Here is a 19292-nt window from a genome sequence, read left to right as displayed (position 1 = left end):
GCAGAATATCAAACCTAGTAAATATATGTAACTGAGACAATACACATATAACTACCGGTAATCAGGGCAGAATTCTGTAACTCAGTACATGAACATTTTTCTCCGTCAAATTTTGAATTTTGACAAAGACGTATACCACCTTTGTTAAATATTTTTTAACTTCATTTACTTTGTTTACAGGTGGACATTTTTGAGATTGAAGCTGTGTCGCTAGGGAAGCTGGAGAAGTGCATTGTGGGACACGATGGAACAGGAACTGACCAGGGTTGGTTCTTAGACAGAATCACAATCAGGGAAAGTGAGGAATCCAAAGAAGAATACATCTTCCCATGTGAAAAGTAAGAATTGATCATACAGCACTAATACTAAACAGCACTAATTGTGAAACTTACAGTGTATACCAAAAGTAAGAATTAATCACACAGCACTAATAATAAAACTTACAGTGTTTACCAAAAGTAAGAATTGATCACACAGCACTAATTATAAAACTTACAGTGTATACCAAAAGTAAGAATTGATCACACAGCACTAATAATAAAACTTACAGTGTATACCAAAAGTAAGAATTGATCACACAGCACTAATTATAAAACTTACAGTGTATACCAAAAGTAAGAATTGATCACACAGCACTAATTATAAAACTTACAGTGTATACCAAAAGTAAGAGATCACACAGCACTAATTGTGAAACTTACAGTGTATACCAAAAGTAAGAATTAATCACACAGCACTAATACTAAACAGTGGTTTATAAAACTTACAGTGTATACCAAAAGTAAGAATTGATCACACAGCACTAATACTAAACAGCACTAATTATAAAACTTACAGTGTATACCAAAAGTAAGAATTAATCACACAGCACTAATACTAAACAGTGGTTTATAAAACTTACAGTGTATACCAAAAGTAAGAATTGATCACACAGCACTAATTATAAAACTTACAGTGTATACCAAAAGTAAGAATTAATCACACAGCACTAATACTAAACAGTGGTTTATAAAACTTACAGTGTATACCAAAAGTAAGAATTGATCACACAGCACTAATAATAATCAGTGATTTATAAAACTTACAGTGTATACCAAAAGTAAGAGATCACACAGCACTAATTATAAAACTTACAGGGTATACCAAAAGTAAGAGCTCACACAGCACTAATTATAAAACTTACAGGGTATACCAAAAGTTAAAGATACACAGCACTAATGATAAACAGTGTTTAATAAAACTTACAGTGTATAACAAAAGTAAGGGATGACACAGCACTAATACTAGACATTTACAGTGTATACCAAAAGTAGGGATGTGCGATATTACTGATATATCAGTTTATTAAAGTATTAAACCCAACAATAATAGATCACAATATTTTTTTTCAAGACAGTAATTAATGATATGCTAAGCAGAAGTATTACATAAACGCTAAATATGGTGTATCTGAATTCAAAACTCAGTTACTCGGCTGCTTTAAAGGATTTTATGCACCCCATAATCGAAGATTCAGGGGTATATAGTTTTTGCCCTGTCTGTCCTTCTGTCTGTCTGTTTGTTTGTCCGCAAAAACTTTAACATTGCCCATAACTTTTGATTGGTTGGAGCTGTGGCTTCGAATTTCACATGTGTGTTCCTTGTGACAAGACCTTCCTTTGGGTACTAACATATTTGACCTTTTGACTTTGGAGTTTGACCAACTTTTGCAAAAATTTACCCAACTTTAACCTTGGCCATAACTTTTGAACAGTTGGTGCTAGGGCTTTCATATTTCACATGTGCATTCATCGTGACAAGACCTTTCCGTGTATTTAAATATTTTTGACCATTTGACCTTGACCTTAGGGTTCGACCCACCTTTAAAAAACTTTTACCTTGGCCATAACTTTTGAACAATTAGCACAAGGACTTTCAAATTTCACAGGTTTATTCTTTGTGACAAGACCTTCCTTTTGATACCAATAGTTGTGACTTTGACCTTGACTTTAGAGTTTGACCTTCTTTTGAAAAAAATTAACCTTGCTATAACTTTTGAACAGTTGGTGCAAGGGCTTTTATATTTTGCATGTGTATTTCTTAAGACAAGGTCTTTCCCTGCATAGTATTAATTTTGACCCTTTAATGTTGACCTTGGAGTTTGACCCACTTTTAGAAAACATTAACGTTGACCATAACTTTTGAATGGTTGGTGCTTGGGCTTTCATATTTACCAGGTATATCCATTTACACAAGTCCTTTCTTTGGGTAACAACATTTTTGATCTCTTGACCTTGACCTTGGAGATTGACTTGCATATGAGAAACTTAAACCTTTGCCATAAGCCCATACAGGGGCATCAGTGTTTCACAAAAACATCTTTTTTTTTGTTATAGACATTGCTACAGTGTTTAAAAATTAAGAATGGAATCAGAAGGATTAATATATATTATGAGGATAACGTTGTAAATTTAATTCAACAACAATGTATTATATTTTTCCAGAATATTTACTCTAAACAGTTTACGATTTCCTACTTTTGTTTATCAAAATGGCCGACAAGAAAACAATTTAAATGATCTCTTTGATTGTGATGCTTTAATTCTGAGTCCACATTGGAGTACACATACGTTAAAAAAATGAAATAAAAGCTGAGATATGCAAGTGAAATAATCTGGTGGCATCTTAAATTTTTATGAAGATATCTGTCAATTGTCTTTGCAAATATTATATGTAAACACGTTGATCCCCGGCAAAAATATCTATGACTACTAATTCAGCAGGGAGCTATGAAACCAAGTCAGCAAACATTCTCTAACGTTAAATGATCAGAACCAAGATAGGGTATTTTGGTTTAATTGGAATGAATAAAATACATGTTCATCCAGTTTACTTTAAACAACTGTTAAACTTTTAAGAGAAATGGACTGCAATGCATTATATTGCAATATGGCATCAAATATTGCAATATATCGCAATATAATTTTTCTGGCAATACCCACCCCTAACCAAAAGTAATTCAGATCCTGTTATTCAAATCATGAATTAATAATGTAATGGCAAATATTTAAACAATAATATTTGAATTTTAAAGTGCTAATAATACTAGTAGTAAAATCTGATGATGAATTTCAAAAAAATGGTATGGAAGGCCATCCTAGCTTTCAAACAATCCCATTTGCAAATTTTTATTTGCTTAGTTTATAAAGTGATATCTTTAAATTTTTGAAATGATAGAAGTACAAATTTTGATGTTATTAGTGCTGGTACATTCGAGAAGTTATAGAAGTACATGAATATTTTCTAGATATATTCATGCCGTTTTTTTTATGCATATATACAAAATATTTTGCAGGTGGCTAGATGTTAATAAAGAAGACCGGCGCATTGAGCGAACCTTGGCTGTCAAGGGTAGGTGATGGTTGACTCCCTGACCTCTGGCTTCCTAACCATAACCTTGCCAGTAAGGGGGATTTCCCCCACCTCAGCACTCCCTCCCATAGCCTGTAGACATTATAATATGGTGCTATGGCTTATCCTGTGATGTATTAATGTTCTGTGATATTATTCTGGTGTAAGGGGAGACAATTTATAGCTTAGGTCAGTAAATAACAGGTTGAGGCTTCTGATAGATTAACTGAACGAAGTAGCTACTATTTACACTAAAAATATAAGATTATAATTTTTCTCGCACATAAATAATAAACTATAAAGGGAGGTAACTCTGTACAAAAGAAGTTATTTAATCCAATTTCTTTTCTTCGGAAATTTATTTGTATTGACTTATGTATGATATTATATTAAGAAAGAAATTTAGGGAGTAGGAATATATGTATATTTAATTTTTACCAAGGATTGTATACCATATGTTGTCAAGTAAAGAATATTTCATAGCTGCAGTCACATGACAATGCATAAATGAACAATCTTTGTCCAGGAAAGTAAAATGATGGGAAAAAGGAGAGATTTTCTTTAAGGACATGTGTTCAGACATTTGATTGGTTTAATCTCAGAACTCATGCATGCTTGTTTGATTTCAAATCATACTTTAACTTGTAACAATGTAACATACCAAACATTATAATTTCAGGTTAAGTATTGTGTTGCATGCCTAAAATTGTACATCATTCACTAACATAAATGCCATGGAATAATTTTAAGACAAGAAAGCATGTTATATTTATAACAATACTCACAGAGTGCATGATATGTTTTATATAACCTGTCATTGTGTAGTGTATAATACTCAAAAATTACAAATATATTTAACAACTGAGAAGAATATTTTTTGCCAAAATCATTCATTCATTGAAATTTACCATTATAACTGTCAACAGAAAATTACACTGTAGCTTATGGAAATGTGTTAGAATTTTATGTTATATGGAATGAAGTATTTGGGCCTTTTAATATTATTAATGTGCCATAGAAAGGAGTGAAATAATTTGACACGATAACTATATAAGTGTTCAATGGTTTTTGATATAATTATAAATTTATGTTTCAAAGAATAATGACTTAATCCAGGTGCCATTTGTCTTAAAAAATCAAAGAACTACGCACGCTAACTTTAGATTCCCGCCTACATTTTACACCCATTTAATTCAATACTTATGACAATTTGACCGTAAAATCTTTGTTGAATGCAAAAAACAGTTCAATGGTAATTGACTGATAATTTTAATGCCAGTGTTAAATAGTTAATTATTCCTAATTCCAGCTCTTAAAATAAGGGGGGTAGACGATATTTTCCATTGAAATCGGGCTTGAAAGCATCAACACATTTTAAAATATTCTTGGATATGAATAAATGTTCCTAAAATCTTTTCTTATGTTTTACGCATATAAAATTAAACATATATTATTTAAAAAATACAATATTTCAGTTGTAAAACCCTTTGAAATTGGTGAAAAAATAAGCATTTTTTGTAGTTTTTTGCCTGTAAACATACGTTCCCCCCCGTGAAACACAAAAAGCTTTGGTATGAATTTGTAAAATGACAGTCCATATTACGTGTAAAAAGGAATTTTTGTTACACGGGGGGGGGGGGGGGGGAAGATGTTTTAAAAATATTTTCCGTTTTCCGTTGATTTCTATTGTGAAAAGCACAAGTTTTACCCAAATTATAGGGTTACCTCTCTTTGTTTTCCCAAAGCAGTAATGTTTTATGAAAATTCATATAAATATTTATATAAATAAGAAAAATCATCAAAATATGTTAACTTTTGAAAATCAACTTGGAGGTAGGCGGGAGAACAATGCTATCGTTCGCAGTTCTTTGTATGTTTTAAGTTCACTATATATAACAATCAATTTAGTTTCCCAGTGAGTTATTTTTTAGTTATTTGTACATTATTCCCCTGCCTTTTATGCTAGTTTGTTGTGGAGATTGAATTGTCAATATCCTCCATTAGACAACGAATCCTATGTACGTGAATTGATAATAAATGTGGACAATCTGATCTGATGTGTGTTTTATCCATTTTACCAGAACCTGCCCCCTTCATTAGATATTCTGATATCAAGGGTAAGACATTTTAACCACGATATCTAACCATCAACATTGTATGATTTACCTAAAGACCAACACCATACAATTTCATATTAACCTATACTTTTTATGCAATTTAACCTGTGTTGCTGGAAACTTAACAAAAATCCCGCATAAGACCTTTTGGAAGATTGGGATCAAAATGTATTGTACAAAGCTGTTAATACATTTCACAACCTGAGTGTATCTAGTCACAGAACACTGACTTATTGGAGACAGCATCTGATAACGTAACCAACACAAGTCACTTGATGAGCAGGTCAAATCAAAATTTTTTTTTGTTTTATTTTCTGTATTTTGACATACACAAGAAAATTCCAGTATTTCTGATGTGCTTGCACATGTAAATGGCTTTGCATAAAATTAAATATATATTAGCTTCCCAGGTATTTGAATTTAAACCTTTATAATCAAGTGCATGATGGCTAAAAGTAAGTATATTGATTATAATGAGTAGTATCAGTTAATGGTGGTGTTTCTTTAGCTATTATTGTGATTTTTTCCCCCACTCTATGATGGAGTTTCATAGCTGCATGCCAAACGTGAATGTTGTGTACGTGATGTCACGGCAATTGGTGATGGTACTTAGTATTTGTTGCTTGAAGTTGATAATTGTTGTCATGGTAATTTGGATGTTTTTGTTTTCAGTTTTTTAAAAAAAATCTGTTGTACTGAATTGGAAGTTGTATTTATTTTGTTGTTGTTTTTTTTTTTATAGTACTAGGAAGACTTTTACATTGAGCCATATCTTATGATTTGATTTCAAAGTTTAAAAGTCTGTTGTTGGAATTAGAATTTTTTTTTTAATTTTTTTATTTTATTTTTATTTTTTTTTTAATTTTTATTTATTCATTTATTTTTTATAATTTTTTTTTTTTTTTTGGGGGGGGGGGTATTTTATTTTATGAAATAACAGAGATTATGACAAAAAGAAAATAAACACAGTGCTTCTTTATGCAATGAATAAGTAAATGAATAAACATAAGGGGAAAAAAAAACTTTTGAAAGGGAAAACTATTATTACAGTAAAATTTGTCCAAACCCAATATTGTGTATTTTGAAATCTTGCCCAATATGATGAAAACTTTCAGTCGCTTTCAACAAATTTATTTGTTTAAAATGTCCTAAATCTTGCCTAATATGAACAATTGTCCAGGTTAAACAAGTAGTGTAGCATATTTTAAAAGAAGTCCAAGTTAAAAAAAGAACCAAGAAATTACCTGATTTTTTATAAAAAGATTGGCAAAGAATAATGTAAAGTGATTGAAGATGTGATATTATGTTTATGCTTTTCAGTATTGTATTTTCCTAGGTAGGAAATATGAAACACAGAAGTTTTTATTGGTTTTAGTAATTTGAAATAAAAGTGATGTCTGTTGTAGAGGTCCTACCTGTTCAAGTGGACACCATTATAGAAGAGGACGAAGAAAACACCATCAAGGGTACGTTAACGATAGACCAAATACCGTATAAGCAGAAATTTTAGCAGGGATTCAATTTTGGCATTTTTAGCAAGGTTTTTGAGATGGCTAAAATTAAATATTGCTAACAATTCATTCCCACATTTGAGGTTACTGTTACTTTTCAAGGCATTACAAAATCGCTAAAATTACTTCTTGCTCAAATTAAATACAGATTTGTTAGGAGAAAGCGATAAATTTGCGTCTCGCTAAAAATTCCACTTAAATAAGGTATTACGATGAATGACCAGATATTGCAATGTCAGAATGATGTGTTGTCTGCAAGTAAAATACATTCAATCAAAATTTGAATTCATTTTGCACAGTTCTTTTAGTGTGCAGGTTTTTTTATCAGATGAATCACTCAGCTGATCTATTACGATAAAAATCGATGTTTTTTTTTTGTCAGTCATCCAGCACTGTCTGTTAACATTAAATTCACTGGAACCGCTGAATCAATTTTAATGGATTTCAATTGTTTTCATGCTAAATTTTACTATGAAAAGTTATGTCTTCCTGATCAAATCAGAGGGCTCACAGCGGATGTAACCTGTCAACAGGAGATGTGTACTCCTTGGCACTTGATCCCACCTCTGGAATTTCCAGGGGTTCATGTTCTATGCCCTGTTTACAGAATATCCTCTGTAGATTTTTTTGGATTACTGTTCATTATCTACACTTTTTTTTCATTCAGAGGGAGACTGGAAGATCTGGATCACCACTGGTAAGGAGGAATCCATGGCAACCAGTAACATGGTTTTCTTATATGCCTATGGAACCAATGGAAGTGCTGGACCACTGAAGCTTGGGAATGGGAAAGATGGCTTTTTCAGGGCTGGAACTACAGACATAATTAAGGTACTAATTATACCCCCACAAAGGAAGTACTGGGGGATATGTGGGAATCACCTTGTCCATCTGTCTGTCTATTTAGCTGACCATCTGTCTCTGCAATCTCGTCTGGGCTATAAATTTGTAATGAAGAAATGTTGGAAGCTCATACTTGAAACAAAGATTGTTTATGATCTGAAAGTGTGTCATGACTTTGTTCCAAGGTCATTCTAGCAAGCTCAAGGTTACGAGCAGAACAAGTATAAAATTATTGTCAAGGCCAAAAGTTTATAATGAAGAATTATTGAAGGCTCGTATTTGGTACAAAGATTATTTTTTGACCTGAGATTGTGTCAGAATCTTGACCCAAGGTTATTCTGGCAAGGTCAAGGACACTGGCAGAAAAAATATAAATTTCTTCTCTTGTCTACAACTTCTTTTTGGAGAAACATTGGAAGCTCATACTTCATACAAAGATTGTTTATTATCTGCAGGTGTGTTTTGACCTTAAACCAAGGTCATTTGATCAAATTCAAGTTCACTTATAGAAAAATGTTAATACATGTAATACGTGTGATTGGAGGCTATGTATTGACCATAACCCAAGGTAATTTGAGCAAATTCAAACGTCACTGGCAAAACAGTGATTTACTAGATTCCTGTCTTTTACTCTCAAATGGAGGGTAATTGGAAGGTGATGCTTGACACAGAGACTGCTTATGACTTACGGGTGTGTCATGTTCTAATCCAAGGTCATTTTGGCAAGGCCAATGGTAGAAAAAAGTGTTAAATTTGTATCCAGCTGCAGTCTATAACTTTCTACTGGAAAAACATTGGGAAGGTCATAATTTCACATAATAAATATGTCTTGAGGTTTGTCATGACCTTGACCCAAGGTCATTCTGGCAAGTTTAAGGTAACCGGAAGGAAGACTATAAAAATTTTTGTTGGAAGTTGAACAAAAATTATTCATAAGCCAAAAAGCATGTCACAACTTTGACCCAAGTTAATTGTGACAAGTTCAAGGTTACTGGCAGAAAAAATGTTTAATTTATGACAGGTCTATAATTTTCCCATGGAGAAACATTGAATGTCCCTATTTCTCTCAAAGATTACTTTCAACCAGAGGATGAGTCTTTTTTTTTACCAAGGTCAATTTTGCAAGTTTAAGGTCACTTTAACAAAATTCTGAATAGGCACTTTTGAAAATAGGCAGAGGTGGGTATAATTTTAGGAGATTGCTTACAGTACCTCTAGTTGAAGATTCTTTAAATAGATAGGAAAAAATATCATGTAATTATGAGGGAACAATCACAATATCAAACCCTGCAAGTACGAGTCAAAATCTGCACGATCTGAAAATTAATATGTAGTGAACATATCTTCAGTGCCATTCCAAGTGTTTCTATTATTCATAAAATGGCACTTTGATAATAATGACTTCATACTTTTCTTAGTATTCTGTTCATTGTTTATTGTAGATGTCATTTGGCAGTGGTGCAGGGCAGGTATATAAAATCCGGATTGGACACAATGAAGCCTACCCAGAGAGTGGATGGTTTTTAGAGAGGGTCAGAATACAATTTTCCTGTTGTTTAGATTCTCAAAAATCCCCAGTTTGATTTATAATGTGGGATAATCATTATTATGTTATCATGATCACTAAATATAAGAGTCCTCCATTATGTTATATAGCTGAAGCTTCAGGACTGCTCTAACGGTGACGAGTTCAACATTGAGGTCAACAGATGGTTGTCTCGTTCCCATGACGATGGTGATGTGTGGAGAGAATTTGCAATCTCCCAGATTGGAAAAGTTTTACCAGGTACAATGATTTTTATTGATCTTACATAACTGGTACTTACATGTTGTTAAGTAAAGTGACATCATGAGAAGTTATTGCATATATTTCCTTAAATGAGTTGAAATGTAGAACAGTTGAATTGATATTCAAAATTGGTGCATCATAACATCTTTTACGAAGGAAATCCATACAGTCAAGAATACATTGTCATTTATTGATCAGTGTTGGACAAGTTCAAAAGGGTGTGGTTTCTCTATTGTAGTGGTGACATATTCTGTGGAGGTGTACACAGGGTCAGAGGAGGCAGCCAGCACCACCGCAGGGGTTTTTATCTGTATTTATGGAACACGTGGTGACACAGGCAAACGCAAACTGTTCAAGTCAAAAACGTCTAATGACCCATTCCAGAAAGGGGCTGTGAGTATTTTAAAAAGACTCTTTATCCCGCCTTTAATTTTAAAAATCTTGAAATTTCATTGGTCAAAAAGAATTTTACAGTAAAACACACTTACAGTGAATTCACTGATAATGAATTGACACATACAGCGAAGTGCTTTAAAAAAAAATTCATTCCCTGTCGGTTTAAAATATACTGTAAACTTAATTGATATAGCAAATTATGTTTATAATGAAGCAAAATCATCCATCTCTTGAACTTTGTTATAAGCATGTTTTACTGTATAGAAATCCATATTATGCTGCTGACATCACAATGTAAACAAAAGAACTTTATCAAAAAATCTTTGACAGGATTAATTCGTTTTGTAGACACTTTTAGTGGTAACACAGAAATATATTGGGTCTTTGAAAAAATGCATATTGGGCTCAGCTACAAGAATAACCTGTTTTATTCTACACCCGATGTTAGTCATCCTGTGTTTATTTAATGAGTGTACTGGACCTGTATTTCAGCATGACGTCTTTGAGTTGGAGGCGGTCTCCCTGGATGAGGTGGACCACATTGTGATTGGTCACGATAAGAAAGGCTCCGACCCGTCCTGGTTTTTGGACAAGGTCATCATAAGGTCAGAAGAAAAACCAGACAAGGACTACAGATTTACCTGTGACAGGTAGGCAGGCCTATACAGGGAGTTTTACTTTGATCAATAAAGGTTTGGGTTAGGGCTGTCATGGTTCCCTGAAATAACCGAAAACCACAGTCCAAGTTGTTCGGTTCGGTTTCAGTTCCATTTTTCCAGATTTTGGTTCAGATCTGATTTATACACAGAATATGTTCTTTCAAAAAATGGCGTCCAAATCAAAAGAAGGATGATGATAACAGTGATAAATAAACATCACAGCTGAATTCTACTTCATTCTATGACAAAACACTTGTCACGAAAGGATTAGATAATTATCAAAACTAGCAAGAATGGTCAGATTGAAGCTAATAGTTGGCCTAGTAGTCCTAAACACCGAAGTCAAGACATTAACACAGATAAGATTTGTTTTAAAGGTGAATGTAACGCTACAAATAAAGATTTTTATGCCCCGCCATGAATATGGCCGGGGCATATAGTGTTTGTCATGTCCGTCTTCTGTCCTTCCGTCCTTCCGTCCTTCCGTCTGTCCTTCCGTCACACTTTGCGTTTAGCTCTGTTCAAAGCTCAATTTCAAAGATACCATTCAAGATATTTTTATCAAACTTCATATGCTGATAGATATTGATGAGAGCTATGCAACTGCATCAACATTTTTTGACCTTGACCTTTCTTTTGACCTTGACCTCACTTTTCTTAAATTAGTGTTTAGCTCAGTTTTAAAGATACCATTCAAGGTAGTGTAATCAAACTTCATATGTTGATGCATACTGATGTAAGCTATTCAACTGCATCAACATTTTTTGACCTTGACCTTTCTTTTGACCTTGACCTCACTTTTCTTAAATTAGTGTTTAGCTCAGTTTTAAAGATACCATTCAAGATAATGTAATCAAACTTCATTTGTTGATACATACTGATGTAAGCTATTCAACTGCATCAACGTTTTTTGACCTTGACCTTTCTTTTGACCTTGACCTCACTTTTCTTAAATTAGTGTTTAGCTCAGTTTTAATGAAAGCATTCAAGATATTTTTAACAAACTTCATATGCTGATACATAATGATGAGAGCTATTTAACTGCATCAATATTTTTTACCTTGACCTTTCCTTTGACCTTGACCTCACTTTTCTGAAATAAGTTTTAGCTCAGTTTTAAAGATACCATTCAAGATAGTGTTATCAAACTTCATATGCTGATACATACTGATGAGAGCTATTCAACTGCATCAACATTTTTTGACCTTGACCTTTCCTTTGACCTTGACCTCACTTTTCTTAAATCAGTGTCAAACTTCATATGCTGATACATACTGATGAGAACTATTCAACTGCATCAATATTTTTTGACCTTGACCTTTCTTTTGACCTTGACCTCACTTTTCTTAAATTAGTGTTTAGCTCAGTTTTAAAGAAACCATTCACAATATTTTTATCAAACTTCATATGCTAATACATACTGATGTAACCTTTTCAACTGCATCAACATTTTTTGACCTTGACCTTTCCTTTGACCTTGACCTCACTTTTCTTAAATTAGTGTCAAACTTCATATGCTGATACATACTGATGTAAGCTATTCAACTGCATCAATATTTTTTCACCTAGACCTTTCCTTTGACCTTGACCTCACTTTTCTCAATTTGTGTTAAAATGTTGCATTACTAATATACCCTCGGCGGGGCATTCATGTCCTATGGACATATTTCTAGTTTTATGTTAAATTCATGAAATTAAGGTTTAAAATAGAGGTAAATAACCGAACTGAAAAATCCGAAACCGAACCGAAAATTTACAGAACTGACCCGACCCAAAAAATTTTGGAACCGTGACAGCCCTAGTTTGGGTGTACACAGGTCAAACAGGGAAATGTCATTAGATTCATATCTACATCTCAAACATATAAAACCCAGGATTAGAGCAAGGCAACTGTATACCTTTCAATAATTTCCTTGTCACTGCATCGATAGAAATCATAAAGACTTGCATGTTCTTAGATGTTTAGTTTTCACTTATTGAGCTAATTGTTTATCTATGCTGCTGTTCTTTCTGTATTGCAGGTATATATTCAGTGTTAGCTAATAAAGCTATTGTTTATATGATACTGAAATAAGACCTGAGTTGTTTTGGGAAAGCTGATAAAGTTATTTTTTTAATGTTATGTTGACTTATTGTGTAGGTTATAGATTTTCTGTGTTAGCTGATTAAACTGTTATATTTGTCTTGTATTGTAGGTGGTTGTCAGAGACAGATAGTGGGCCTGTGTTGTACATGTTCAGTGTTAACTTATTTAACTGTTATATTTGTAGGTGGTTGTCAGAGACAGAGGGAGATGGTAAATGTGAAGTTGAATTGACTCCAGGTTGGTTCACAGAGAAAGCCACCAAATCCAGTAAGTTTGTCTCAATAAATGTCTATCACAGGTCCTCAATAAATGTCTGTCTCAGGTCCTCAATAAATATCTCTCTCAGGTCCTCAATAAATATCTCTCTCATGTCTTCAATAAATGTCTTTACAGGTCCTCAATAAATGTCTATCTCAGGTCCTCAATAGATGTCTTTCTCAGGTCCTCAATAGATGTTTATCTCAGGTCCTCAATAGATGCCTATCTCAGGTCCTCAATAGATGTTTATCTCAGGTCCTCAATAGATGTCTATCTCAGGTCCTCAATAAATGTCTATCTCAGGTCCTCAATAAATGTCTACCTTAGGTTGTCAAAAAATGTTTGACTTCTTAGGTATTCAATAGATGTCTATCTCAATTCCTTGATAAAGTCTTGATAAGATCCTCAGTAAATGTCTGTCTTCATAGATTCTTTATAGTTGTCTGTCTTCTTAGGTCTTCAATGACTATCTGAAGTCTGCAGTACATGTCTGTCCTCTTAGGGTCACAAAACATCCATCTCAACTCTGCAATAAATATCTATCATCAACATGTCTAACAAAAAAGCCTGTCTTCTTGGTCTGTCTCAAATCTGCAATAAATGCCTGTCTTCTTGGTCTGTCTCAAATCTGCAATAAATGTCTGTCTCCTTAGGTCCGCAATAATGTCTGTCTCAAATCTGCAATAAATGTTTGTCTTCTTAGGTTCTCAATAAAAGTCTACGACAATTTTTTAACTTTGACCTTGACCTTACTTTTCTTAAATTTACAATTAGCTAAGTTTCAAAGATACAAATTAAGATATTTTTATCAAACTTCATATGCTGATACATTTTGGCAAATGCTATTGAACTGCATCAAAATTATTTTACCTTGACCTCGCTTTCCATTAATTTGTATTTAGCTCCACATAGTACAGTTTCAAAGAAACTATTCAAAATATTTTTATCTAAACACATATACTGATACATATTGGTGAGAACTATTTAACTGTATCCAAAATGTATGACCTTGACCTTACTTTTCTTTATTTTGCCATGAGGTCAGCTAGTTTCAAATAAACTATTCAAAATATTTTTATGTTAGCTTATGTACTGCTAAATAATTTGGTGAGAATTCATCTACTGTGTCCATTTTTTAGCTCACCTGAGCCGAAGGCTCAAGTGAGCTTTTCTGATCACATTTTATCTGTAGTCCGTCTAGCTGTCTGTCCGTCCGTCTGTAAACTTTTCACATTTTCGACTTCTTCTCAAGAACCATTGGGCCAATTTCAACCAGACTTTCCACAAAGTATCCTTGGGTGAAGGGGATTCAAGTTTGTTCTAATAAAGGGCCACACCCTCTTTCAAGGGGAGATACTAAAGAATTAGTGAAAAATTAAGAGCCATTCTCTGTAACGACTTGAACATTTATATAGGAGCTGTGGCACGCATAGTCTCTGAATTTCTCCAAACTCTCTATGATAAAAGTCTTTGACACCGTTAACTCAAATCAGACAGAAATTGGTTGCTATGTGTCATGGTTACCATGACAACATGTCCTAAAGTTTGAAAAATGGCATTTTTCAACATGTTCAGAGTCCCACAGTTAACGTTTGCGGCAAAGCAAATAAGTGGCAATGATTGTTTCTGAAAGTTGAAGGCCTGATGTCTTAAATGCATGATAAACATGTTTGGTATTTCAACTATTACATACGTTTCTATGGAAACAAAGTATTCAAAAGTAATAATTTTGCCCATTTAATTTTATGAAATTATACACTTAAGAATAAAAAAAAATTATAGGTTGAAATGTAAGCAAATTATAGACAAAAGATCCTTGTAACATTTACCAAGGAAGAAATATGATATTTCTTATAGGTTGGCAATGGTTGCCATGGTTTTAATACCACAAAGGGATTTTGAATTCACTCTCTTAGTGTTTAAATCTATTCCTATCTTTTTAAAAAGCATATTTCTATATAACTAATGATCAATTTTTAAAGACGTTCATGTGACCCAAATTTTCAAATTTCAAAAAATTCAAATTCAATTCTTTAAATAGAGCGTTGCTATGGAAATAAGCCGAAAAAAATATGCATAAAAATCTGAAAAATATTCTGTTTCCTTGGATACGTACCCTTGTATGTAGATTCCCAAAACTTTTATGATTGATAATTATGAACAACTAACCTGACTTTCAATTTTGACTGCCACCCAATCTCTAACTGGATGCAAAAAGCTGGCACATAGGGTTTAATATTGATATGAAATTAACAAAATTGAACATTTTCCCTTCTTGGTTACCATAGCAACAGTGTTGTATTTTTAAACAAATGTTATCAATATATGATATTCAACTTAAGTTCTACCAAATAAGTACTATTCAAGGTGAGTCAAATAATATGTTTCTTGAATAAAAGGTAAGTAAATTCCTAAGGCAGCAAAAAAAAATCACTTTAAACAACTGGTACATTGTTTCCATGGTTACACTGCAACCTAACAATTAATCCCAATTTTTCTTATGTTGTCGGTATTCCAAGGTCCTAAGGATGTATATGTGCCAGTCATGAAATTTATTGTTTTTCCTGAAGATAGTAGCATTAACCCAATCTTAGCAACACATTTTGCATGGTAACACTGTGTTACCATGGCAACCATGAAAGTTATTTTTAGAATAATATTGCCAATACCTAATTACTTAAGGTCAAATATTTTTATTGTTTTTTCTTAGGTTGTTGATCGAGTTTGATCATTTAAAAGCTGTCATTGGTGAATATTGAGCATTTTTCTGCATTTTTCAGCATCTAAAATGTATTCCAAATGTACCCATGGTTACCACTTACTTAGAGATAAATTCTAAATAGTTTCTTTATAGCATAAGTGGCAACAAGGTGTCAGGTTTTTGTGAGAATGGTTTGTTTGTTATTCTTAGTCTTTATTAAGGCTTAATAAAGATTCAAAGTAGCTGAAAATCTCAATTTTCCCAACTTTTCTGGCTGTTACCATGGCAACCAAGACACATAGCAACGAAATTTTATTTGATATATGTTTCTGGTGTCAAGTTGTAATAATGGGCAAAGTTTCATCAAAATCGGTGACCATGCGTGGCAAAGAAGTTTAAGTGGTTACAGAGAATCGCTATTAATAGCATCTTTTAAAAATCTTCTTCTCAAGAACCACAAAGCCAGGGAAGACGAAACTCATGTGGAAGCATCCTCAGGTAGTGTAGATTCAAGTTTGTTCAAATCATGACCCCCAGGGGTAGGGTGGGGCCACAGTGGAGGATCAAAGTTTTACATAGAAATATATAGGAAAAATCTTTAAATTTCTTCTCAAGAACAGCAAAGCCCTATTTGGTCATTTTAATATGGAAGCATCCTCAGGTAGTGTAGATTCAAGTTTGTTCAAATGATGGCCGCGGAGGGTAGGGTGGGGCGACAATGGGAGATCGAAAATTTTACATAAGAACATATAGAAAAAATATTTCTTCTCAAGAACAGAAAAGCTATGTTAAGTCATATTGATATGGAAGCATCCTCAGGTAGTGTAGATTCAAGTTTGTTCAAATGATGACCCCTGGAATAGGGAGGAGCCACAATGGGGATCAAATTTTTACAAAGGAATATATGGGAAATTTTTTTTAAAATCTTCTCAAGTACAACAAAGCCATTTGTTATATTGACATGGAAGCATCATCAGGTACCCCCCCCCCCCCCCCCCCCCCCCCCCCCGTTTATCTTTTCAATACTGAACTGATTTGTGCTTCTGCCTAGCCAATGTGCTCAGGTGAGCGATGTGGCCCATGGGCCTCTTGTTTTAGTTTGACTCTCCAAATGACCATTTTTTGCGTATAAAACTCAGTTTTAAAGAAATCATTCAAGATATTTTCATCAAACTTCTTACACTAATACATGTACAAATTTTCATGTTGCATTACTAAAGAACCGTGGACAAGGCATTCATGTTCTATCACTCCTATGGACATATTTCTAGTTTCCTTAAACATTAAATTAACAGAAAAGCAGTGTGTGTATTTTGCTGTGTTCTATTTGCAGGAGGAGAGTTCAGTTTGTCGGTGAAGACAAGTGAGGATTCATCCCCTGCTGGTGGGGGTAAGGTGGACCTAGCAGTGTACGGAGAGAATGGGAAAAGTGAGGATATCACCCTAACTGCCCCCAGCCCAGGAGACAAACTGTTTGAGCCAGGAAACATCGACAGCTTTACAGTTAGGCACCTCATTTACATGCATTTAGTCTAAAAACAAACTGTGTCATAGAGATAATTAGTGGTATTTGTAGGCTTTTGAATGTTTATTTAAGAGAATTTCTAAAAAGAATTTATAACTTTTGTTTTATTGCAGATCAATGTGGGTGACATTGGTAACTTGTACAAAATTCGAGTGAGTCGAGAGGATCTCCACACCTGGAAGGCATGGCACCTCGAGGAACTCAAACTCCAGGACCTCGATACCAGTGAGGTGTTTCTTGTCAGGTGTGATCGCTGGCTTTCAAGAGAAAAAGATGACTTTGACCTCACAAGAGAGTTTCCAATCATCCACAAAAACAAACCTCCACCACAAGGTAGGCTACACATTCACTGAAACAAAAACAAACCTCCACCATAATGTAGGCTACACACTCACTGAGACAAAAACAAACCTCCACCACAAGGTAGGCTACACATTCACTGAGACAAAAACAAACCTCCACCACAAGGTAGGCTACACACTCACTGAGACAAAAACAAACCTCCACCACAAGGTAGGCTACACATTCACTGAAACAAAAACAAACCTCCACCATAATGTAGGCTACACATTCACTGAGACAAAAACAAACCTCCACCACAAGGTAGGCTACACATTCACTGAGACAAAAACAAACCTCCACCACAAGGTAGGCTACACACTCACTAAGACAAAAACAAACCTCCACCACAATGTAGGCTACACACTCACTGAGACAAAAACAAACCTCCACCACAAGGTAGGCTACACTTTCCCTGAGACAAAAAACAAACCTCCACCACAAGGTAGGCTACACAATCACTGAGACAAAAACAAACCTCCACCACAAGGTAGGGTACACACTGAGACAAAAACAAACCTCCACCACAAGGTAGGCTACACAATCACTGAGACAAAAACAAACCTCCACCACAAGGTAGGCTACACATTCACTGAGACAAAAACAAACCTCCACCACAAGGTAGGCTACACACTCACTAAGACAAAAACAAACCTCCACCTCAATGTAGGCTACACATTCACTGAGATGAAAACAAACCTCCACCTCAAGGTAGGCTACACTTTCCCTGAGACAAAAAACAAACCTCCACCACAAGGTAGGCTACACAATCACTGAGACAAAAACAAACCTCCACCACAAGGTAGGGTACACACTGAGACAAAAACAAACCTCCACCACAAGGTAGGCTACACAATCACTGAGACAAAAACAAACCTCCACCATAATGTAGGCTACATTATGAGACAAAAACAAACCTCCACCACAAGGTAGGGTACACACTGAGACAAAAACAAATCACCACCACAAGGTAGGCTACACATTCACCGAGACAAAAATAAACCTCCATTTCAAGGCAGGCTATACATTCACTGAGACAAAAAGAAATCTCCACCACAAGGTGGGCTACGCGTGCACTGAGATTATATAATATGCAACCGGTGTCTAATTGTTTAGGATTGTATGATACACATCAACTGTGGGGCTATTAATGCTATTACATTTTCAGTACTGTAGTCAAATACTCTTATTTACTTATTGAATAAAGTGATATTTTTTCATAGTGTGAAAGAATATCAAAGTGATATTTTGTCACAGTATGAAAGAATATCAGAACTACCACAAAACTCTATTTTTGATTTCTTCACAAAGAGAATTGTTGAAAAAAAAAGTACACCCTAACCTGTTATAAGACAGAGAGAGTAAATAAACTATTTTCACTGAAAGTGTCTAAAACTGCCAATGTTGTTGAAATCCGTGTTTACAATGTTTTCAATCTCACAATTGCTAAGCTATATGATATTACAACACTCAACTATGATGTCATATCCTATGACACTGTGTTACTAAAGCAGAGGCAAAGGGAAAATCAAAGAAAATGGAATAAAAAGACATTCAATATTTTCTAGTTGAATGTAGAATTTATTCACTTGTGAAACAGTTCTTTTCTTCATATTTTCACTCATACTTCACCCCCCTGAAAATATCAAAAATCCTGACCCACTTGTGAAATAAATTC

At 34.1% G+C, this 19292-nt stretch overlaps 1 protein-coding gene across 1 annotated transcript in view; it reads left to right on the top strand.

The window, feature by feature from the left end:
• The window catches only part of LOC133175087 (lipoxygenase homology domain-containing protein 1-like), a 60883-nt gene that overhangs the window by 15382 nt on the left and 26209 nt on the right, over positions 1 to 19292 (top strand). The window contains exons 21-31 of the mRNA XM_061310214.1: positions 181 to 338; positions 3335 to 3390; positions 6914 to 6973; positions 7686 to 7849; positions 9304 to 9393; positions 9518 to 9647; positions 9889 to 10043; positions 10539 to 10696; positions 12976 to 13058; positions 17084 to 17253; positions 17389 to 17608. Of these exons, the coding sequence (XP_061166198.1) occupies positions 181 to 338; positions 3335 to 3390; positions 6914 to 6973; positions 7686 to 7849; positions 9304 to 9393; positions 9518 to 9647; positions 9889 to 10043; positions 10539 to 10696; positions 12976 to 13058; positions 17084 to 17253; positions 17389 to 17608 (1444 nt within the window). The remainder of the gene's footprint in view (positions 1 to 180; positions 339 to 3334; positions 3391 to 6913; positions 6974 to 7685; positions 7850 to 9303; positions 9394 to 9517; positions 9648 to 9888; positions 10044 to 10538; positions 10697 to 12975; positions 13059 to 17083; positions 17254 to 17388; positions 17609 to 19292) is intronic.

Source organism: Saccostrea echinata, unplaced genomic scaffold (genome assembly GCF_033153115.1).
Source record: "Saccostrea echinata isolate AGI-Se365-2 ecotype Australia unplaced genomic scaffold, CSIRO_AGI_Sech_v1 ptg000060l, whole genome shotgun sequence".
Classification (NCBI taxonomy): Eukaryota; Metazoa; Mollusca; class Bivalvia; order Ostreida; family Ostreidae; genus Saccostrea; species Saccostrea echinata.
This window is presented reverse-complemented; position numbering and strand designations above follow the sequence as displayed.